The sequence below is a fragment of the Condylostylus longicornis genome, unplaced genomic scaffold, assembly GCF_029603195.1.
Source record: "Condylostylus longicornis isolate FDR11 unplaced genomic scaffold, ASM2960319v2 ptg000055l, whole genome shotgun sequence".
NCBI classification, from domain to species: domain Eukaryota; kingdom Metazoa; phylum Arthropoda; class Insecta; order Diptera; family Dolichopodidae; genus Condylostylus; species Condylostylus longicornis.
In genome coordinates, this window is record NW_026578024.1 from 15,184,759 (window position 1) to 15,210,956 (window position 26,198).

The window sequence follows — 26,198 nt, forward strand, 5'->3', positions numbered from 1 at the left end:
ACTGATAATAAAATTTAACAAAAATATTAAGAATAAAACTAACAAATTTTTTTACTCGATTTTTTTTTTTTACAAAACTGCAAAATGAAAGTTAATTAAATTGACAACACTGGAACTTTTGTGATTGAAAATGACATTCTTGCGAGAGATTTTATTTAAAAATAAACAATTTTTTTGTTTACATTTATGCTTGTCAGCTTTGATGTATCCAATATTATGAAAAAAATAAGAAGTCTTGGGATTTGTATTTTGAAAATATTATTAAAAATTTTGGAAAAACAACAATAAAATATTCAGATATAGCTACATAATATTAAATTATCCAAATCTGACAGGAAAATAATCGCTATTAAAGAACCACTACTGCTTTTTCGATAATACATCGCTTTAATCCCTTATTAAATTTGATAATTAAATTGGATTGAATATTGATATGATTGTCATTCAGTGTTTTATTGAATTATGTGTCATTAAGATTGAATTATATGTCATTTAGATTTTGACAACTTCGAGTACATCATATCAATTGCCAATAACATTTTATTTTTAAATAATAAAATATATGGCCAAAGTTATACATATATTAATTTATTATTTGGATTTGAATTTGAAAAGGGAAATTTCGCTCTCCATTATAATTACGACTAATAAATAAATAATTATAAATGCCACTTAGTTGGTATTATATAAAATGCCTAATACTTTGTATTTTACGTGTACAATAGCAGTTTTTTGTAAATTTCTCGAGTAACGTAAATAATATTATTCACTAAATAAATACCGAATTTCGAAAATAATTGTAATAAATATATCATACTTTGTAATTAATAACAAAAGAAGAAGAAATTAAAAATTAAATTTATTTAATTAATAAAAAATATAACAAAAAGTCAATACACAATAATTTGACATTTTAATTTTTTAAGATGAATCATTTATAGTTATTTAAATTATGTGTACATATAAAAAATTTTAGTACCTAGTGTGCTTGAATTTTTTTTTTCTTGTTTGTTTTTCAATACCAATGCCATAAAAATTGAACGATTAATTTATAAATTTATGTAGTATAAATAAATATTATACAAAAAGAAAACAAAAATTTAAAATTACAATGATATTTTTTATTTATTTTTAGTTTCATGAATTGTGGTTTCTCTTTCCCTAATTATTAATCAAAAAATAATAATAATAAAAATTTCAATAATATGATTAATTAATTCTTTTTAAATATGATAAAAATAATAAATTGAAAGTGCATATTTGTTTCTTCCATCAAGCCTATTCGCCATTTTACATATTATGTGCTAAAAATGTCTATGACTTGTTTTTTTGTTTTTGCATTTTTTTGACAATTGATTAACAATTGATTGAGACTTAAAGTGTTATGTTTTCATATAAATACCTATTAAGGAAGTAGCAAGATTTCTTTGAATTTCAAAATGATTTTAGAAAAACGGAATTGAAATTATAATATAAAAATTATTTAAAATTAAAAAAATATTTCAGAAATTAAATTAATTATTTCTAAAATGAAAGGTTTTAAATTGTGTAAATAAGTTCCAATTAAATTTTAATTGTTACAAAAAATCATTAATTATTTTCAATTAAATTGCTTAATTAACTTTTTTAACACCCTTATTGTAAATCTCTTATAGCACTGAAGTTCGGAGAAATTACATATTTCATATTGTTCGGAAATTAATAGAAATGTATTACGAAATTCGTAATATAGAAATTATGAATCACACTCGTAATGAAAATAAATGTCAAAATTCTACTAACAAAAATTTCAAATATAAAATGCCAGTATTCAAGAGTGGTAGGTTATTTTTTTTAAGTTCTTACTCGTATTTATTTGTTAAATTTTTTTTATGTAAAAAAGGGAAGTGTAAGAATTTAGTAGAATTTATTTTATTTACATACTCGTATAATATTATATTAAAATTTTCTTGAAGAAGAAAACGAGTTTATTTTATTTTTTTAAATATCTACTATGAAATTTGAAAAATCTAAATGTTGTTACTTGACAGTTGTAATAAAAGAATGATTTTGACACTCCGAAAAATAATGTTGCCATTACAGATTCATAATCTCTACGAGTGAGATTTATAATTACTTAAAAGGCTAAGTGCGTAACTTGGATTGAAATTCGTAGAATTCTACGAATGAAATTCACAATAAGTGTGTAAATTAACAAAGGAGATGGAGAGCGCTAATGGAATTTTTAAATGTTTATCGCTATTACGAAAATTGTTTATGTTTAATTACAAAAATTTTTGTCGTGGTAGAAATTAAATGAATATTTTATGATTCCACCATAAAATTCAGATTTTATTTAAAATCAGGTATATTATTGTACTGCATGCATTTGACTGCATGTACAAAACTAAAAAAAAAATTATACTTGACATGGGTAATTAATGTTGTTACTTTACATATTATCAGAGAAAAAGTTGCCAGTTTGAAAAAGTAATTACAAGCAATATTTTTTACAAGGATTGAACAAATTAATTTGAATTTACGAATACATATTCATTCACAATTAATTAAATAAAATATTTTGCATATTCAATCCAGGTTGAAAATTTTAAGAAAATTAAAAAAAGAAAATTTGCTACATCCCTTTGGTTTTTTTTTAATTTAATTTCTTATTTTGTTTCTTTTTTTCTTTTAATTATTGAGCTAATTGTTTTTTCTTTTTTGTTATCTTAATCAAGTTTCTGTTGCGCCTAATGCAACAAAATCTCAATATAGCGCCATCTTATTGTAATAACGCGCACAGTTATTCTTTGCTAATAATTCTTAAAAAAAAAAATCTTTCAAAAAAAATGTTTTTTTGTTTTTCTTTTTGTTTTTTCTCTTATACACCCAACGCATTGCTGCTATACTATTATAGTGATTGATTTTAGATTTAATAAAAAATACATACATATATAATATATTTTAGAAAAATTGTTTTGTTAATAATGTCAAAATTAAAATTTTTTTTTTGAAAATTCAAAAAGTTTTATAAAAAAACTTTTATATAATTATTTTTTTCATTTGTTTTTTTTTTTTGCTTTTTTTGTTTTTTTTTTTTTGAATATTTTATAAAAAACTAAATTTGACTGTTTTAGAAAATACAACTATTATGAAAAACGAGATTGAAAATAAATTTTATATAAAAAATATATATTTTTTATATTTATTAATTATGTATATAATTATTTTTGCATTATTTTTATTTGTGTTTATTAAATTTTTGTGTTATATTTTTATATATAATTATTATTTTGTTTTTGTTTTACATAATTGTAGGCATATATATATATATATATATGTATATATAATAATATGTAGTTATTAGAATATAATATTATATAATTTCAAAATCCTGTTTAATTTGAATATTGTTTTTTTCATTATTATTTTTATTTAATTTTCTATATTTGAAATTTTGTTTGTTTGTATTTATTTTTTTGTTTTTTAAATTAATATTTTCATTTGACACAACATTTTAAATTGACAATTTCATTTTATTTTTATGATAAATTTTTGTTAAAATTTTATGTTATATTCTTCGTCTCTTTCTATATAATGATTTTGTTTTTTATTTTATATAATGTAATTCTGAATGTTTTTTTTTTTCTATTATAGAGAATTTTATGATAATTTTTCAAGAATATTATAATTTTTTTTTTGCTAATAATGCGAATTAATTTTTTTTTTGTAGAATTTTATTATTTTTTTTATATATGTATATATATTTTTTGTTTTTGAATAAATGAACTACATTTTGCAATGTGTATAATTTGTTTTGTGTTTTTCAAATGTTTTTGAAAACAAAAGAAGCAGAAATTATGAAACATTTGTGTGGGTATGTGTGGTGTTTGTTATAATAATGTAATTACAATATAATAATTATAATTTATTATAATTTAATTTAATTGAGATGTAAATATTGAATTTTGATATTGTGTAAGATTTGGAATTTTTAATATAAATGTTTAGAGTAATTGTTGTTGTTTGTTTTGGAAAATTTGTGACTAAAAATTTTTTTTATTAAATTTTTTTTAAATATTATTTTATTTTATATATATATGTATTTAAAATGATTATAATATTGTTATTTTGTTGTTTTTTTTAACATATATATATACTGAAACCATATATTTTTTATTTTTGCTTAAGTTTTTTTTTCTCATTTTGTGTTTTTATTGCAAGTGTAAAATTAACTTATATTACTAAAAAAGAGATTTATTTGGAAATAGTTTCGAATTTAAAACGAAAATTAATTAAAAATTTTTTCGAAATAATTTTGCAAAGGTTTTTGAATGATTAAAACCTATTGAAATTTAAATTATTTTGTATATGAAAAAATTATGTATTTTGTAAGTTTGAGGAATTGTGAAATTTATTTATTATTAAATATAATAAATAATTTAAATTTTTTCAAAAAAAATTGTGACAACAATTAAAATTTTTTTGATTTTATGTGTATAATTGCATTTGCAACAATTGAAAAACAAATTGATAGGTGATAAATGTGTGATCTTCTATAAACAAATACACAAATTGTTTTTATATGCTCATTTAACGTATAGTATATAAATATTACATATATATTAATTATTTTTTATTATCTACAATAATGTTATATAATTGCATATTATTGAATGTTATAGAACTTTAATTTGAATTTAATTATTGTAAATAACACCTCTGCGGTTCAGTATAACTTTATATATTTTTTAAAATATTTATTATGGATACAATATTAATAATTATATAATTTATTTTTTTTTTTGAAAAAAGTATAGGAGAATTGTGGGAGACAATTCTTTCACTGTGATATACTATCATTTAATTGCATTATTATAATATGTGCTATATCACATGATATAATAAGAATAGACAATTAACTAAAAGAAAGACAGGTGAAATTATTTTTTAAAAAAGGGAATTTCTATTGTCATTTATAAACTGTCATTTTATTAAATGTTATTTATGACATTCAATATGTCATTTTAAAATACATTGTACGCATAATATTTTAAATAAAGAGGTGAAGTTATTGTGAAAATATTTTCTAATAAAATTTAATTCATAATTCATAAAAAAAAAATTAATGTAAAAAAGTGTTTATATTCTGTTTATAAGCAATATATTTTAAGATTTGTTCTAATTTTTTTTAAATCCTTTATATATATAATATTACAAGTATATATATATATATATATTGTTTTAATATTTGTGTATATAAGAGCGTGTTCTATATATAAATTACTTGCAAAAACATTAGGTTTTTTTTTCTCTTTTGTTTTCTTGCTAATCTCTAAATGTCATCCGTTAATATTTTATTAATACATTATTATTAAATAATCATTTATGCCAGTTGTTTATATGCGAAGAAGAAAAATTTATAAAATAATTTGTTTAGTTTTTTTTTTTTTAAATAATTTTGTGTTTATACCATTTCATATTTTCTTAATTACTATAAATTAAATAAATTAATTTTTTTCATTCACAAACATTTCTTGTTTTTCTTGGTTAACTTTTAGAAAATTCTAGAAGGCAAATCAGATGCTCAGCCAAAAAAAATTAAATTAAATAAATTAAATAAAACATTTTTTTTTTTGTTTAAATAAAAAACCCAATTTAAATTATATAATATAATTGAAATTTATTTACAAATTATTAAAATTAAATTAAATTTACAATATTATGAATTTTCAGTTTTAATCAAATTTTAATTAAATTTTTTTCTTTTACATGTTTATTGATTTTCTTTTTACATAATTATTTTTAAAATAATAATATTAAAAAAGTGTATACTACTAGTGTATACTTATTTTTTTTTTTTTTCAAATAATTTCAAATCAAATTTGTTTTATTGTGTGTTTTTAACATTATATTAAAAAAAAATTTAAAATATAACTACATATGTGTATATTAAAAATATATATATATATATTAGAAAAAATTTAAGCAAAATAAAAAAAACCAAAAACTTAGTGAAAATTTTAATATTAAAAAAATAAACAAGGGAATATATTATTTTTGTGATTGAAGTAAGCGAAAAAAAACTTTGTAAATTTTATTCAAATTTATTTTAATTGATTAAAAATAATATATTGGAAAAATTAAATTTTCCCATTTATTATTTATTATATAATTAATATGGCACATAATTATAATACAAATTATATATTTTATGAATAAAAATCTTCTTGTTTTAATTTAATATTAAATTTAAAATTACAAACGTAATGAAAATTGTAAAATAAAAACAAAAAAATTTAATTCTAAATTTTATTAAATAAAATTTTTCTTTTATTTTCTTTGAGTATTATCGGAATTGCATCTACGACGTATCTAACACATTTGTATCATCTTCTGAAATATCAACAAAACAATTACTGAGATATTTACGTATAGAATTGTTTATGTTCAGAATTTATTTGATAATGTGATTGCGACGTTATCAATACTGAAAAATATATCTGGCAAATTAGTTTTATTTTATTTAGTTTCATTGCAATTATTGTTAATTTTGTTTTGTTAATGCGAAATTTTTAAAAGAAAAATTGATAAATATAAATAAAAGTATTTAGTTATTGTCAAATAAATTGAAAATTTTGAAATTTCATAATTTCAATTGTTTTTAAATTTTATATCAAAATTAAATTGTACTATACATTAAAAAATTTTATGTTCTCATGTTAAATAATGCAATATGTAAAAAAAACATTAAGAAAGACACAATTGAAATCAAAAATTAAATTGACATTTATTTTTTTGTGACTTTGACAGAATCGTTGACAGAATTTTGATAGAATTCTTATTTGATGATTCCGAAGAAACCCATTTTTTTTTTGATTTAGTTAAATTAAATTTTTATGCGAATTTACAAAGTTTTTTTTTCTCTTGTTTTTCATTTTATAAAAATAATTTATTCCTCATTTAAAATTAAATTTATTAAAATCAGCATTTTTTAATATGTTTTTTTTCATTTATTAGTTCCTAAAAACATTTCCAAGCACACTCTATTTATAGTTATATATAAATTAATTTTGGAAAAATTTATGGGTACAAAGAAAATTTAAGTTGTTTTTTGTTGTTTTTTTTTTCGAATCATAATTAGGAATTTGGACAAAAATAATTTTTTTTTTTTGTTTTAATTATATTTATATAATTAAAACAAAGAAAAAACGAATAAGAATTATTAATAAAAGAAAAATTAAAATTCAATTTTTATCTTTTCGTTTCATTTTAATTTTATTAATTATTCTTTATTTCTTGTGTTTTTTTTTAATTTTATATTTATTTTTTTTAAATTTTAAATAACAGTTCGTCATAATTTGTTTTGTGTTTTTTTTTTTAATTCGTTTACAATTTTTTCTAATTATTAATAATTTTAATAATGTTTTTTTTTTTAATTTAATTAATAATTAATTAATTTATTTTTAACGTTTATTTCATTTTTTTTGGGATTTTTTTTTATTTTTTAAATTTAAACACTTTTTTTTAATTATTTTTTGTTGTTTTTTTTTTTTGGTTTTTGTTTTTTTTTTAGTTTTTATAATGTCTAATTTAAAAATTTTTTTTTTTACTTTTTTTTTTTTTAATAATTTTTTCTTTAATTTTAAATTTATTTAAAAATTTTATTTATTATCTTAAATTATTATAATTAATGTTAACATTTGTTTTTTTGAGTTTACATTTGTTATGTGTGTGTTTTTTTTTTCTTTCCTTAATTTGGAATAATCATTCTATATAGAAAATTTATAAATATACATATACATACATTTATGTATATACATATGTGTATATATATATAAATATTAATAATGTATTATTATGTGATTTTATTTGGTTATATGTTTAATGCATATATATATATATATATAAGTATGTATATATACAAAATGTTAAATAGATATTTATTATTTTATTAATTTTGATGATTTTATATATATTTTTTTATTTATGTTTTATATATTTTTTATAAATTTTTGTTTAATTAATATTTTGGTTTTTCAAATTTTTACTATTTATGTATTTTTGTTCTTATTTAATTTATTCTTAATTTGTTAAAACAAGATTTCATCATTTCGAATGGAAATTCAAATTATGTAGCTTAATAAATTTTTTTTTGTGGTTATTAATAAATACGAGTATAATTATTAAATATTTGTGACAAGCCGCAAGAGGGTGCTGTATATCTTTAAAATTTTATGTGATATTGCCAGTTTTAAGCATTTAAATGCCATATGAATGACATAATCAAATGTTTTTCAACATTCTTAGCATTCATTCGAACATTGTATTAAAAAAAATTATTTTTAATAATTAGAAAATGTGTCAATTCAGTGAACTTATGTATTGTTTTGAAATAGCACATTTTGTTTAATAATTGCTCATAATTATAGAGAATATGCCAATTTAATGAACTTATTTGGTAAATTGTTACTAATTTCTAAAAGAAAATGTATTAATTTCAATTAATGCTAAATGTATTTCAATATTATCTTCAATATATTATTTAATTATTACATATTATGCATTGAGCATAATGAAGCTTGATTGACTATATACTGAAGCTGTCAATTTATAAGATTTTGTGTTTACTAAGAATTTATTTTTCTGAATTTACAAATCAAAATGATAAAATATTGTTTTACATTTCAGAATGTTTTGTTGTTTTAATTTTTTTTTTTTTTAATTTAGCTCTTCTATTTTTAATGTTATTATTATTTTATTTATGTATATATAAATATTTTAGAATGTACATACATTTATGCGTTATATAATATAAACGATTCTTAAATTATGCATACAATTTGAAAATATTTTTAATTTTACAAAATAAATTTTTATAATTTTTTTATTTTCATCTATTGGAATTTTGTAATTTTTATAAAATTTATGTTTAAAATATAAAAATTAAATTTTACGTATATATATATATTTTTATTTAAATATATTTATTTATTTTTCTTTATTAATATTAATTTAGAATTTATAAATTTTTTTTTTTAAAAAATTAATTAAAAAAGTGAATTCAATTTGAAAATATTTTATTGGAATGTAAGATTTTTAATTATTGTAGAAAAATAATATGAAAAAAGGAAAAATATTTAATTTTAAAAAACAGAAATTTCTTGGCACAGAGAAGTTTTAATAGAACAAAATATCGAAAATATTTATTGATTTAAATTTTTGTTTTTGACATAGTATTGACATATTTGAATAACATTGACATAATGCATGTGAGTTTTTGTTTTGTAAATATAATGGTATGTCAAAAATGTCAATACAAATATGTTTTTTGAAATTATTGTTATTCACAATTTAATATTGTTAAAAATATTACAAGTTCTTTTTTTGACAAATAATAATGACAAAAATATTTATTCGATAATAAATGAAAGAAATCTTAATGTTGTCAATATTGAGAAATGAAATGTTAGAATTTTATTTTATTTTGAATTTATCTATACTTTGTTATTATTATAAAATTTTATTTGGAAAGAATATTAAAATAAATATTATACTATTTAAATGATTCTCTATTTAAAAAATATAATTAATATTTTATTAATTGTTATTTTTAATATTTTAATATTTATGTAGTTATTTTTTTTTTGCTTTAGAATTTTTACATTATCAGTCATTTTGGCTTGAAAACTTTTCCGTTGCATTCCATGATTAAATAAAAAAAAATTTATTTTAATTATTTTCCTTATAAATTATAAATTTAAATACAATTTTAATACTGAAAATTTCTAAATAAAAATGCAACATAATAAAAATTTAATTTATATTTTTATAATAAAAATGTCATTATGGGAAAAAAATAATTATTTGAATTATTAAATAATTTTAAAATTATGACGAATTTAATAAAATTTTTTTTTGAGAAAATTTGAATATGAAATTGTAAAATTTTGAATAAAAAGAATATAAAAAATTGTGAAAATTGTGAATAATATGATTTATTAGTTCTATATTCTTTTTGTTGTGAAATTTTTAGTATAGGGGGGGGGGCGAATAGAATAATGCGAAAGGAATTTATGTGGTTTGAAAAAAAACTAAGGATTTTTTTTGCAATTTCTGTGCTGTGAATTTTTTTTCTATTTATTTTTTTGTTTTTCTTTTTTTCTATATATTATTATTTTGCATGTAAGTTTTTTCGTGATTTATATTTGCTTTAATAATATTTCTCTTTGTTCTTTATATATGAATATAATATATGAGTATATAAAATATTATATATATTATTGTTTTTGTATATATATATATTTTCAGTTTTGTGAATATATTTTTGCAAAAAAACGAACGAAGAAAGAAAAATGTTATTCTTTATTTCTCATATTATACAATATAATTTTTAATATGTGAATTTTAAATTTGTTCTGTTTAAAAAATATTTTCTTTTGCAATTTCATATCTGATGTTTTTCGTTTTTTTTTTATGTTTATTTTATGTTTATTTAAAAATGTAAGAGCATTTTTTTTTGTATTTCATTATGATTTCATATTTCATTTCATATTTCTGCATATATATATATATATATATATATATATATATATATATTCTATTGTTGTTTATAATGTATATATATATATATATATATATATGCATATAGAAATATATATATATATATGTGCATATTCAAAATAGAATAATTGTGTTTTATTTTATTATATTTTATAATAAATTTACATTTTTTATTTCTATCTTTAATATTTTTTATTCATTTAAATTTTGATATATATCATTTCTATATACATATTTTTACTATATATATATATATACATACATATATATGTATTTATACTGAATATTGTGTACTACATATTTTTTTTATTTATATTTTTATATTAACTGTTTTGTATATTATATATTTGTATATTCATAAAATTAGTATGTTATAATTTATAATGTTTATTTCTAATATTTTTTTATTATTGAATATATTCGTTTGTTCTGGTTCAAAATTTAGCTTTTTATATATATGTATATATATATATATATATATATATATATATATATATATATATATGTATGTATATATATAAATATATATATATATATATATGTATATATATGTATATTGAATATATATATATATGCATGTTTACAATAAATTTTTATAATAATATATATACATATATGTATATATATGCATGTATATATATATATTTTTTTATAATTATATTTTATGTAAATTGTGATTCAATTTCACAATCGCATCCTTCTAAACAATCGGGACATTCTAATTCACTATCTTGTCAGTAGAGCCATGATACTGGTACCCATTGTGGTGTTGTATGTACTTTATCAATAGCATTTTCTAATGTTGCTATTGTGTCACTAATATCATTATTTATAATTGTTAAATCAAAGAAATGTCCATACGCTTGACGTAACATATCTGATTCTTTAGCGAGGCGTTCTAAGCTACCATCATACTAAAAATAATTTTATATTATATATTATACTATGTGTAATAATAAAATAATAACAATATAATTGAATTAGCATTTACATATATGTATTGTATATATAGGCACATTAATTACATTAATTACATAAACAAATCTGTGAATATATAAATATAAATTTAATACTTACATCAGCAATATTTTGTAATGATGGCGCTGCTATAAATACAACATATGGTGTAAATTCAGCTGTTCTTAATATTTTAAGCGCTTGTGGTTCAACATCCAAAATAGCCATTTTACCTTCGGTATGAATACGTCGGATTGTATCCAATTTTGTTCCATACATTGCATCTTCATGGGTACCTAAAATTAATTGTAATTTTTTTGTTAAATATAAAGAAAAATTGTTTATCAAAGGGATTTGTTATTTTTTTTTATTTATTTATGATCTTAAATAATTTGTTAATGAAAATAATCTGCCATGACGGAGAATATTTTGACTTTAAATGAACATAAAAAGGATTAAATTTTCTTGTGCAAAATATTTTTGTAGTAGCTTTACTATATGTAATGTACAAATGTGTTCACATTACATATATACGCTTATACGTATTAAAATAATAACAAGGAACAAAATATGAATGTGTAAAAATGACGTGAAATGTTTTTCATAATTAATTTAATCAATTAAAATTTTTTCTTCAACAATTAAGAATGAAATATTTTGCGTTTAAAAATTTTTCACTCGTCAAATTATTAACAATTAAAAGTGACTTTAATTGAAGATAATTCGACGCTACTGCCAATGTGTCATGATTTTATTTTTTTTATAATTAAATTATGTCATTAATGTCATGATGTTTCATGAAAATATGTAATTACAAAATTATGGATATTGATATTTTTAAATTAATAGAAAGTTTTGTGCAGTGAGGATAATGACTATAATGTTTAAAAACGAAAGATTGAAAAGAAAGTAATCAATCAACTTACCATATTCGAGATACTCATTAGCTGCAATATCAGCCATCATTTCGTCATGTGAAACAAAATAATAACTTCGACCATTCTCTTCGTCCGGTCTTGGAGGTCTCGTTGTATCTATAATAATATTGTAAATATAATAAATAGATAATTGAATATAAATGAAATAAAATTTATATTTACGTGGTATCGGATAAGCATATTTATCCGGATATTTAGCTATAAGGGTATTTTTGATATGACGGCGACCAACACCATGTGCGCCCAATAAAACTAAAGTTTTACGCTGAAAGTTGGGATCTCCAACTATTAAAAATAAAACATAAAAATCAAAAAATTAAATTATATGATTCTAGAAGGAAATTTAATTAATTAAATAAAAAAAAAAATTTCTTATTATTTACCTGGCACTTTAACAACCTCTTCATAAGTGACCAAATCCAGTTGATCAAACACAGCATTATGTTTTGCCAAGTATTTATCCCGGCATTGCTTCTTTTTACGACCGAAAATTGAACAGTTCACTGCATGTATGTTCGGTAAAATAATTTAAATAAAATAATTTTTACCAAATAAGTGGATGAAATTTGAAGGGAAAGAAAAAGAGAGAGAAACAGTATAGAAAAAGAGAGGAAAGAAAGAAAAAGAGAAAAAAAAAAAATTAATTATTAATTTAAATATTTTATTTTTTTAAATTATATTAGAAATTTAATTATTTATTTTATATAAAAGTAAAATTAATATATTATTTTCAATTAATTTAAAGAAATATAAAAAGTCAAAAATTTTATTTTAAAAAAATTTTTTAAAGTTAATCAAAATGCTTTTCGTTATAGCAAAACATGCAGCAGGCTTATTGAAATTATTTTAAAAATAGTGTTTTTGTTTGTACTCAAATTTGCTATATAAAATGTATGTACATTGCAAATGATTTTAAAAAGTTAAAAAGGCTTGTTATATTTGTTTAATTTATTGTATCGCACTTTTTGGAATAAAAATGCGTGTTTTGCACCAAAAAAAGCCGATTGACGATTAGTCCATAGTGAAATTTCCTGACAAAATTAATTTTTTGGGAAAAAAACCGCTTGCTACAATTTATGATTTTAAGTAGATTGTAAACTCAGTTTCAAAAATTATCGTATATTTGAAAATTTCTAATTTATATTTTATTCTGGTATAAAAAATCTGTGTTATTACAATGAATACAACGCTGTTCTTGCCGCTCTAGCTTGTTATATACGTAGAGTTTTGTTTAAATAACTCATATAATAAGAAGATTGTTCACATAAAAATAAGTTAAGCACGTCTAATAGCTCTTGGCTGGTTTATACGAGTTTTGAGTACGAAAACTTTAAAACATTAAAAATATGCTTTTAGTTTTAGTAAACTCTTTATAAATGGTTTAAAAATACAATGCAACCATATATTATCTTTAATTTTAACTTTTCTTCACAATTCTCTTTGTTGGTGTTTCTTTTGTAATTAAAGATTTACAAAAAAAAAACAAAAAGAATTCCACACAAAGCAGGGGTTTTATTCAATTAAAGATTAGCAATTCTATTATTATTCTTTGATAATTACTGTAGTAAGGATAATTAAAGGCATGACAAAACAAATAATAAAATAGATAATAAAAGTGGGGGAAATTGCATAATTATAGGCAACTTTATATAAACTGTGGACAAAATGCATTTACAATATGGTTACATTAAAATTTTTCTTATAAATTTTAAAAATTTAAATTGAAAATTTTAAAAAATTTTATTAATTTATTTCAATTAATAAATTTCCAGAAGATTTTCTGTCAAAGTATTCAATATTTTGCCTTTAAAAAAATACTTTATTCGGATGTGGTACATATACCTTGAAGTTCATTAAATTTAAGTTAAAGCTCTTTCAAAAAAATTATAAGCTCTTTTAAATTTGTATAGTAAAAAATGTATTGAAATAAAGGTATATTTTATGCTTCAAGCAATTCTGTTCCAGATAATTTGAATATTTTTTAAATCTGTTTCTGAAAAATTTGTGAGAAAATCTTTTATAATAGTCAAAAGAAATCGGTAGATTTAAAATAATAATAAACCAATTTGAATTGTTGCAAAAAAAAAGAAATTTAATAATTTTCTCTTTTTTTTTTTAATATAAAAAATTTATAGTCAAATGCATATTATACGACTGCCTGAGGATGAACAGATGCAATATAAAATTTTTTAAATTGTGAATATTCTGTTTTAAGTTTTAAAATGGTAGAAAAGTATAAGAAAAATTAATGTTAGAAATATTTTATTTTTTACTTAAAATTATTAATATGAACAAATGATAACAGTTCTGTTCGAAAATGATAATCACTTTTTAATATTAGAGAGAAGAGCTGCTTCTGTGGGTTTGATAATCAATGAGTTAAAGGCGAAATACATGCTAGTGACCAGAAATGGTACTCCTAAAACATAACTATTAACAATTAAAACTTTGAAGGTGTAAGAAGTTTTACATACCTGGATGCCTTAATAAATAACAAAAATGCTATGCACATAACAATTAATGAGAGAATTCAAGCGGCACAAAAATGCTATTATACATACAAAGCATTTTTCCAATGCAGGCTACTAGCCAGGTCAATAAAAATTAGAATGTACAAGACGTTAATTCAACCAGTACTAACATATAGCTGCGAAACATGGACCATGACAACAAGTGACGAGGAAAAGTTGAAAATACTTGAAAGAAAACTGTTCAGAAAAATATTTGGTTCAAAATTAAATGAAAAAGGGGAATATGAAATAAGATCAAATCGGGGTCTAGAAGAACTAACTGATGGCAAAAATATTGTCAAATATATTAAGTGACACAGATTAGGATGGGTACGACACGTATCTCGAATGCCAGGACATCGAGCGCAGAAAAGAATCGTAGATGCAAGACTATAAAACACAAGGGCAAGATTCAGGCCTAGATCTAGATGGCTCAATGGTATAGAGAATGATTGAAGAAGAATTGGGGTCCATGATTGGAGGGAAATTGCCCAAACCCGTGAAGTCTGGAGAACCCTGAAAATTGTGAACGAAATCAAGGCTCACCCGGAGCTGTAGAAAAGATGATGATGATGATGGAGCTGTAGAAAAGATGATGATGATGATAACAGTTCTGAAGCAGATCTGATCTTTGATCAGAAATGACTTTTATGATTACATGGAGTAGAGAGTATTTACATAATAGAAGCTTTTCAGAAAAAATCTATGAGAATTTCAATTGAAAATTGAATTGGAGAGAAATTGAATTGAAAATTGAATTTTAAAGCAAATTTCATAATGCGTATGTCTTGCTTTTGTTGTCTAACACCTCATACCATATTTCCCAACTACGTTTGTTTAACTTTTAATTTTAAGAAGAATTTTAGATTATTAAAAGGGAAATTTTCCATGATATTTGTTTTTTTAATGCGAAATCAGAAGACATTAGAAATAAAAATATTTTTCAAGATTTTATTTAATATTTGTAAGAATATATGCAAATTTTAAAGTTGAAGTTGAATCAATTATAATTTTTAGTTAATATTGCCTGTTTATAGTATTATAGTTGTTGTTTATTTAATTTAGAATTGTGCCAAAACGCGATATGATTAGAAGATTTTTGAATATTTGAAATTAAGAATCTGTAAATCGGCGACTCAAAATAAGCGTGTCAATTTTGATAGCAATAATTTCGGACAAGATCTTGTCCATTACTTTTATATTACTATACTACGTCTATAGTAAATTTAATGTCAACTACATTTTCAAATCAAATGTGATTATTCACAGTTGAAAACTGTCAAGATAGTAAGAAACACTTCAATAATGACGTATAAAATCAGCATTATCTCTAAAAATGCCATCTAATCACAAAGAGATTAATTCACAATAGTGAGTATGCCACAACATAAAGAAGAGTGGAATAGAAAGAGCAAATAGTTTTTTAAGGAAAAGAGTTGCGTATATATAGAAGTAATGAGGAGTAAAAGTCTCTTATGTGTCAACCAAGTTACTTAAAAGACTTGATATTAAATTCATATATACTATAACTATCATAGCAGTGTTCAGTTATTGTATTGGACTCTATTATACTATTACTATTATTATCATAGCAGTGTTATTGGACTCTATACTTTAATATTTTAATTTTTTAAATGTAAAAATCTTAATTTTGGATCTTATATTTTAATACAAATCAATTTTATTTTTATTTATTTTTTAATTTGCATTATTATTTATAGCAAATTTAATTACTTATTATATTAAAAATAATTGAGATCATTCCATTCATTTCAAATATATTTTTATTTATTACACAAAAATTGTATAAATTTATTCAAAAAATATTTAAAAAATTGTTCCATTTTTATTTAAAAATCGTGCAATTATATGAAAAAAATTTCCATGCCAAGCTTAAAATATTCAAAAATTATTAATTAAAAAAAAATTAAAAAAAAAAGAAAATGAGAAAAAGAAAAAAAAAAAAGAAAGAAAAGAAAAAAAATAAAAAATCCTAAAATTGTCAGATCCATTTTTAATTACTAGTATAACAGTATAAATTATGTGTCAAAAATAGTATTTGTATAACAAAAATCGATTTATTATATTTTATATATTATTAAGTGTTATATAATATATGAGTTAAAAAAAAAGACAGCCTCTTAAGAGTTTTTTTTTGAAAAAATTATACAAATTTTAAAAATTTTTAAAATTTAAAATAAAATATCGTAAAGAAAAATTATTCTTAAATAAGCGTTAATGAAAATGGTTGAAAAATTTATTTTATAAAATTTAAGAACGGAAAAATCTTTAAAAAATTAATAAAAGAAAAAAAAATTGAAATAATAAAAATGGAAAGAATAAAATTTTGTGGATTATGTTAAAAAAGTAGAAAAAAAATTACTTATATACAATTTTTATATTATTTGTTCTCTAAATACATTGTCATTTACATAATGTTATACTATTATTTAATTATATTCTTATATAACATATTTATATAAATTTCCTATTTAATATTCGTATTAATTTACATAAAATTTATTATGTTATTTGTGGTTTAAGGATTTTTTATGTAATATAAATTTGTAATTAATTTTTTTGTTCTATTTTCTGCTTTTAAAGTTATAATTATAAAAAAATTGTATTTCAAATTTTAAATTACAAGTATGTTATGTATAAGTGTATGTTGTGTGTGAAATTCATGTATACTTTTATTGTGTATTTACACTAAAACAAAAAAAAATATGAGTGTGTGTGCATATTATTACAAAAATTGTATAAATTTATACGTATTTAATTACATGTATACATCACATAATAAATATTATGCATTATATAAAATATTGATTCGAAAAACAAAAAATTAATTAAATTATTATTATTATATTATCATTTTATATTATTATATCAGCTTGTATCCTGTTACAAAATTGAAATAACATTGTATTTTCATATTAGTAACTATTATGATGACGTGAATCATATTTTTATCGATTATTGAAACCAGTAATACAGGAAACAGTGTTATTTCCTTATATACTATAATATATACATAAATACATAAACATATGAATTATTAAATATAACAAATAATGATATAAGGGTATTTGAAATTTATTTTAAATTTACGGGATATGTTAAAATAGTGATTAACCGTTTTATTTTCAGTATAAGCATATAGATAGTAAAGAATGCTTTTATGCCGTAAATATTTTTTTAGAGCGTAAAATGTGATTATATACCGTAAATATGATGTAGATCGCAAAATGTGCTTGCATACCGTAAATATGCTGGTAGACCGTAAAATATGCTTACAATATTTATTCTGCCTGAGTTAAATTTTCAATTTTTATTGTAAGGTTTACTATTCATAATTATTAAATTTCTTTTACGATATTTTCAAAACCTTTCAGTTTGATCAAAATTGACATCTAGAGTGCAAAATCAATATTTGAATAATTTATTGTAAAATTTAGTAGATTTTAAATGCAAAAGATTGCAACAAATAATTGAAAATTCTTAACTAATTTGCATATTAGCTTTTCTAAGTACATCTGCCAGTATTCCTTTCGTGTGTAATTACATAGCTTTATTGGCATATATTGGCATAGAATAATTATGTATAAATAAAACCTGACAATTTGTTTTGTCACATTTAATGTAATTTGAAAAAATAAATTGATTCAAATTCAAACATATATGAGAATGTGTGTATGTTATAGAAATAAATTGTGATTTTCGTTGTTATTTTAAATTTGCCAAAAAATGCAATAAAATTTAAAACATGTTTAAATTTCACATTTAAAATCTACCACATTTATTATGTAATTTTTTTAAGAATGTTTTTGTTGCATTATTTAATATGCTAATATTTAATAAAATTAATTGACATATCACATATCGTTCTTATAAAAAATTATATTAAATTTCAATATCGGATATTAAAATATTAATTGAAATACTTAAGGTTCAGTGGCTTAGTATATTTTTTGATTTTGTTTTACATTTTGTTTTTTTTTTCCGGAGAAATATTTATGTAAAATTATTAAATTTTATAATTTAGAAAATTAAAAATAGTAAATAATATTGTTGTAATTGAAAACAAATTAACAATTAGGACGTCATTTTGAAGTAATTTTCTAATGTTTATGTGATTCTTTACGTTTTCATGTATACAGTTGTTGACGTTTAATTTAAAATTATGACGGATGACATTTTTAGCGTTAAAATGTAATTATTATAATTACTGTACAAGTAATATTATTTCATATTAATTAAATAAATTATTAAGATTTTACTTTTATTTTTTAGCTTTAATAAAAAAAAATTTTGGTTTTATTTTCGTTTTTCTCACGTATAAAATATACAATGAAATTTTTACATTTAAAAATGACAATTACAAATATAAAAACAAAATGACATTTAATCGAATTGAACAAACAAAATATGAAAATAATTGAAATTTTGAAGAAAAAAATGACAGATGACATAATGTTAATTTTATAAATTTACGATTATACATTTAAAACTATATATTTAGCTAAGTGAACTTTTTATTTTAATATAAGTACAATCAGTTTTTTTAATAAATAAGTTTTTAAAAGAAAAAATGGGATAATATCGTAAAATATATTATAATATAGTAAATTTATTTAATAATATAATATCGTATTTTTTTTTCTTTGATGGCATATAAAAATTGCAGATTAAATGTGAATCTGAAATTATTGGTGATTATTAATTGTTGGGTTGGAGCTTCATCTTATTAAGTGATAATGATAATTATCGTAAAAAGTTCGATATTATTATTGAAAATTCAAACATATTTATACAAATGATTAGTGTCTATAACAAAGTTTTTGAAACTTTTACGATAAATATAACCGTCGATTAGTGATTTTATACTCAGAATAAGAGCCATTGACTTGATTGTTAGTCATAACAGTGTTAGAATTTCAGGTTATTTTTGATAATACTGTTTACGATCGCACATATTTCTAAATTATAATGTAATCCGTATTTATTTAAAAATGTTCAAGTACCAGTAAATTGCATTTGTTATAAATAATTTATTCTTTGACTATCTCAATTTGTAAAGAGCTGAAAAGTATTTTATATAAAAGGGGAAATCTTTATTTTTGCGAATATATTTTTCGACAGCATTTGTAGTTTATATTAAATGAAGTGCAATTCCCGATTAACCCTGACTTATCAAATATTATCTGACAAATAGAGTAGAACCCCGATTATTACCCCATTTTTTCTTTTAAAAATATCGTGAAAATAATGGTGATAACTTTGGTGAATTTTTTTTTATATTTAATTTTGTTTCATTTAAAATTTAAATTTTACTTAAAAAATATTTAAAATTAACAAATAAAAATTAAGCAAAAAAAAAAAGAAAAAAATATTTATTGAAACCCTGAATTTATTTTTCTTTTAAAATTGATTTACGATTACGAAAGTATAAAAATCTTTTTTGAAACATTTTTTTTTAAATTAATCATTGATTGAACATTCCAAGTTTATATTATAATAAAAAAAATTAAATGTGCTCTTAATATTTTCGAAAAAGAAATTTTTACGTTAAAAAATTAACTATAAAAAATATTTAAATAAATAAATTTTTAACATTTGTACAGTTGTTTGGTTTTTATTTATAACGAAAAAAAAAATTTTTTTTTGGTGAAAATTGGTTTTCATATGAAATTTTAATTTATTTGACAATTGAATCAAATGTTGACATAAACGACCACGGCTTACGTATTAACTGTTTGAAAAATTTTTAGACGAGTTACGAAATAAATTGAAGATATTCAATTAAAAATATAGAAATTTTCAGTTATTTGTTAATTTTGCGGGATACCGCATTTCTTTTATTTTCAAGAAAATGTGCTTTAATTTTGAAATTCATCACCGGAAAATTACTCTTTTACTAATGTTCAAAGTAGTCAGTTTTCCTCATTGTATGAAAGTAATGACCTTAAAAACAGAACTGAAACGGTTAACGGCAGCGGCGGACGATTTCGTTTTTAACTCAGAATAACAGTGGAACGTCAAAATCAACTGAACAGTATCTTATAAATAACGCACACATGCGAAATATGTAAATTATTTCAAACAAAGTAAGTCAAATAGAAATTTAGGTTATTTTACCGCAGGCGATTAAATTTGCGTCAGTAATTTCCCTTGATTCTGGGCAATTCTATTAAAAAACGTGCATTCCATTCTAACATTTCGCCGGGAAAAATTACATTTGTTCTGTTTTCAACATAAAATGGCATTCAAATTTGTGTCGTCTAATAAAGGTTTGGAGTTTAATCTAAAGTATATTTTATAAATTTCAAGGCTGAAATGAATTTTTAATTCTTATGACATTTTTATTGGACGATGTCAAATGACAATTGAAAAAATTATTTATTAATTTTACAGAGTTAATCTATGACGTTCTGTCAATATATTTACAATGAATTTAGGAATTAGTTGATATTTTTAAATCTTAGTCAACTAAATTGCAAGCAAATTTTTGGAAATGAAAATAAATTTTGAATACGTTTTCGAACAATTTTACAATTTCGCACTACCATATGAAAACCAACAAATATTTGAAAGAAAAAAAATTTAAACCAACTTATTAAAGTTTTAATTAAAAAGAAAAAAATTGTTTGAAAAATAAAAAACAAAAATCAAATTTCATTTATTCGTTTGTTTTTTTTTTACTTTTAGTCAAAATTCTTTTATTTTGTATTTCTTTTTAGTTTTTGTTTTTTTTTAATACCTGTAGATCCATCACATCCTTCAGCGTGTGCTGAACATCCTGGCCCAGATTCTCCTGAATATACACGATAATGGAATGGTTTTTTTTTTTCATTTTTTTTTTATAATTTAATTTTATATTTTTGATGAATTTTTTTTTTCTTTTAAATTTTATTTGATGTTTTTTTCTTTTATTTAATTCTTATTTATTTATTTTATTGTAATACGATATATGGTACATAAATATAATGACAAATGTATATATATATATACATATATGAACACATACACACAAACATATAAATATATAGTATAGAAATTGTGTAAATTAAGTGAATAATTAAGGAGGCAAATGTCAGATGGGAAATTAGAAATTGGTAAACTTAAAAATAAAAGAAGAAATATTGCCAAATACAAAAAAAAAAGAAGAATGGAAATTAAAGAATGACATTTGTTAAGAAAAAAGGATTCTAATAAAAATACCCTTTTTTCTAACTTTTGAAAGTTCTTGTTGATGGAAGGTAACAATTATAAAAGTTAAAGAAAATTTATTTATTTCATAGATCTTAAAATTATTTTGCAGTTTTATTTTCAAAAATCAAAATACGAATTAATTTATTAGGAGCTAGTTCAGTTTATTTTAAGAGTTTAAATATAAAAATAAAAATGTTTTTTTTTCTTATAAGAGGGGAGGGTAGATTTTATTTAAAGGTACATTATTTTTTTTATAATTTTGACATTCTATGTGTGTTTTTATACGGACAACGCCATATAGGTTAAAATTTTAAAATTTTAAAAGTTACCTTCACCTATCGGCAAATAGAAGCGGTATTAAATTATTTTAACAATAATTAACTCTTTAATGCCCATAGTTACTTATTTCGCATAGTTCTTAAAGTTTTGTTATCAATGGCTTCTTAAGAAATTTAAATATTTAAAAAAGTGAAAATATTTTTTTTAATTTTATTGGACACTGTATTTGGAAACATCTATAATCATTATGAAAGAATTAATTTGAGAATTATTTCATGCTTTATCGTAATTTTATAATATCCTTTATTTTTTTTCCTATAGTTGAGTAAAGAGACCCTGGATAAAGATATTTTTACTTAGGCAACAAAAGAATTGGGAGTGGATTTGAAATCCTAAAATTTATTTATTACTTATTTAATTTTCCATTGGCACAATATGGAAAAAAATAATATTTTTTACCTTTATGTTCTTAAAAAAATAAGAAAAAATCAAAAAATAAAAATTATTGAAATAATTTTGAAAAAATAATGAAGAAAATTTTTTTCCAAATCTTTACGATTTGCTGCAGGTTTTGTTTTCTAAGTAAAATTTATAATTCAAAAGGTATAAAGGTATAAAAAATTAAGTTTAAAGAGAGGATTAAAAAGAAATAAAATATTCTTTTTAGTAAAAATGGATTTGGAATTGTTATTTAATTTGAAAACAAATAAAAAAGAAATACAGTATAACCCATTTATAATGACTGTAAATTTAAACTGAAAAAGTTGTCATAACAATTAAATTATAACAGTTTCATTTGTGAGCATAATAATGCTCTAAACGTAGAACTTGGTATATAAATTCTGAAAAAACAGTGACCTTTACGTAGAACTTTGTATAACAGAGACAGCTGATAGCTGATTAGTTCAGTTAGTTTTAAGTCCTATATAACAGAATTGCCAATGAAAACAGAACCCCATTTACAACCTCCTTTCATCTACTTATTCCTGATTCTGTTATATTCTTAGTATTATATTCATGTGGATGGAGTGTTATATTCTTTGAAAGCAATGCCCCAAAATTTTCAAAATTGAATTTATTTAAGTTTTACTGTAAATTTCATGTTAATTTTGTGATCACTACAAATATAAATATTGAAGAAATATGTAGCAATTACAGTTACAAATCGATAGTTTAGTTTTAAAAAGTATATGTGACTTTAGTGTTTTTGTAAAAGAATATCAAGATTTCAAAATATAAGCTTAAAAACATTAAATCTAAAAGCTTTAGTAGAGAATATTTAAAATACAAGTAAATAGGTAATCATACTATTAAATTTAAAACCTTTTACAATATTTTTAATAAAGAGAATAAAGAAACATATAATTCAGAGAAAATTTTCAAAATAGTTTTGGTTTGAATTTTTGAAAACATATTTTAAAAAATTTTAGTATAAATATATAAACAGAATAATTTTGGAAAATGGCGGCGGTAAGGGTTAGTTTTACTGTCAATACAAAGATGAACGTAGAGTTTTTCAAATGCGGCCTAAATACAAAATGATACGAGAGTACGAGACTATGTGCGAGAAGGTAATTTCTCTCAATTTCATATGATCTCATAGATTAGCAAACTACGTTCAAATCATAAAAATTGTTGTCATTTTATACATTGTTTCTCCAACTTTTAATAAATAATTAATAAATTTTAAATTATACAATCAAAATATGGAATTTTAAATGATGTCAATGGTAGGATTTTTCGGTATTATTCTGTCACTTTTAGATTAAATACTTCAAAAAGTACATTCTCTTATAATACCGTTCAATTTAAAAATTTAATAACTTAAGCACAAAATTATAATTTTTTTTTTATGAAAAAAATTTTAACTGACTTGAGTTTTACTCTAACAAGTAAGACCGTTAATAAGTGGGGTGGGAAAAAGAAATAAACTATTTAGAGGGATAAATAAAAAAGAATTTTTGAAAGCTATTCTCTACAGGTGTTCTATATATAATTAAATAATTAAAATTTGTTTCATTAGAAATTGTGAAAATATTTTTAGAACCTAAATGGAAATATTTTGAAGAAATTTTGAAAGAAATGAAAAATATACAAATAAACAAACAAACAATTAAAGAAACTTTGACAGCTTATGGTATAATTTTGAGTGTAGCTGATTTTGATATACACAGAACTAAATATAATTATGTCATAGAGTAAAAGTATTAAGGAATTTGAAAAGTAATTAATTTAAGAAAAATAAAACTCATACATATTTGTTTTATTTTTTTTTTGTAAAACGGAAACTCTTTTATTTACTTTTCAAAGAAATTATTGTAGAAGAAGAAGAAAAAATGTTTTGATGAAAATTCAAAATAATTGTAAAAAGTTTTGAAAATAAATTCTGTTCAAGGAATTGGCTCTTATATTTCCACGGCATTCATGTTAATTTTACATACATATGTTTTTCTCTTAATGTAAATTAATTTACAAATTTTAAGACAATAAGAAAAATTTAATGAATTATTAAAATCTTTTTGAGAAATAAATAAAATGAAAATTTCCTGTTTGTTATTTTATTCTTCCTGTTGTTTTTTTTTAAAAGAAAAATAATTTACATATTTGGAAAATTTTTAATGGAAAAGTTAAATTTTTTAAAATAAATAATTTTTTTTATTTGGCATTTAAAGTTCATATACTAAATCTAAGAAAAATATTTTTTGAATACGTTATTAAAATATGACTGTTTTTAAAAGGAAAGAATAAATTTTTTTTAACTTTGTTTATTATTTAGAGATCTTAATAATTTCAGGAATTCTGAGTAAATATTTTTAAGAAAAACAAATGAATTTTTAGGAAAATATTACTTTTCTTTAAAGAAAATTTATTCTGTTTGCCTGGTAGAATTTAAAGCATAATAGCTGATTTAAAGAAAAAATATAGCTTAATGAATTGGGAAGAGGTGTTGCCGTTATTGCTAATCGAAACTAATGTAGATTTTCAAAATATCTAGAAAATATATCAATTACAGTAAAACTTGTTGGAAATGGACACTGTCAAAGGCAAAAACTTATATTTACCAGGAAAATTCCAATTTTTAATAAAAATTTTTATATATGCTGCCCATAAAAAATTTTTGTATATGTAAAAATGAGAAAACTTGTCAAACGCGACACTTAGGGGAAATACTTGTAAATACATGAATTTTTATATGTTTGTAGCCTGGCAATGCCGGAAATTACGAAATTTCTACCACAAATGTCATACATATTTTATTCAATATACATATTTTTTTTTAATTTATCGCTTATTTCATTTTATTATATTTTAATAAAATTGAGAAGCACAAACATATACGAGTACTAGTAATTAATAATTTGTACGATTAAAATCTTAATAATAATTCTATTTTAATGAAAAGGATTGTATCTAAAATAAAAATGTAAGTATTTTTGAAAAACTGTTTGAGCTAGAAAAAAATTTCCGTCACGTGCATGTCCAGCTTTGACAAGTTTTACTGTATAAGATAAATTTTTTGAATATTTAGATACTTTCAAATCTATTGCAATTCGGAGGTATTTTTCAATAAATTTTTTTTTATTATATACGATTCAGCAACAATTCATCACAAAATTGTAGATTCAGCTACATACAATGGAGTAGGTGGTTGAAAGTGAATACAAGTTTTGTTCGGATCATAGAGCTACAAAGATTTTAGAGGGAAAATTTTATATATATCCGATTTGAAAGTTCCTCTATTTGACATTGTTTTCCGAAC

General features: G+C 20.3%; 1 protein-coding gene across 1 annotated transcript in view; it reads right to left on the minus strand.

The window, feature by feature from the left end:
* Window positions 1-11,094: 11,094 nt before the first annotated feature.
* LOC129611755 (peripheral plasma membrane protein CASK) overlaps window positions 11,095-26,198 on the minus strand; it is a 41,955-nt gene continuing 26,851 nt past the window's right edge. Inside the window, exons 7-11 of the mRNA XM_055525060.1 lie at window positions 12,821-12,940; window positions 12,600-12,722; window positions 12,426-12,533; window positions 11,620-11,795; window positions 11,095-11,456 (exon numbers count right to left, since the gene is read on the minus strand). Of these exons, the coding sequence (XP_055381035.1) occupies window positions 11,277-11,456; window positions 11,620-11,795; window positions 12,426-12,533; window positions 12,600-12,722; window positions 12,821-12,940 (707 nt within the window). The 3' untranslated portion in view covers window positions 11,095-11,276. The remainder of the gene's footprint in view (window positions 11,457-11,619; window positions 11,796-12,425; window positions 12,534-12,599; window positions 12,723-12,820; window positions 12,941-26,198) is intronic.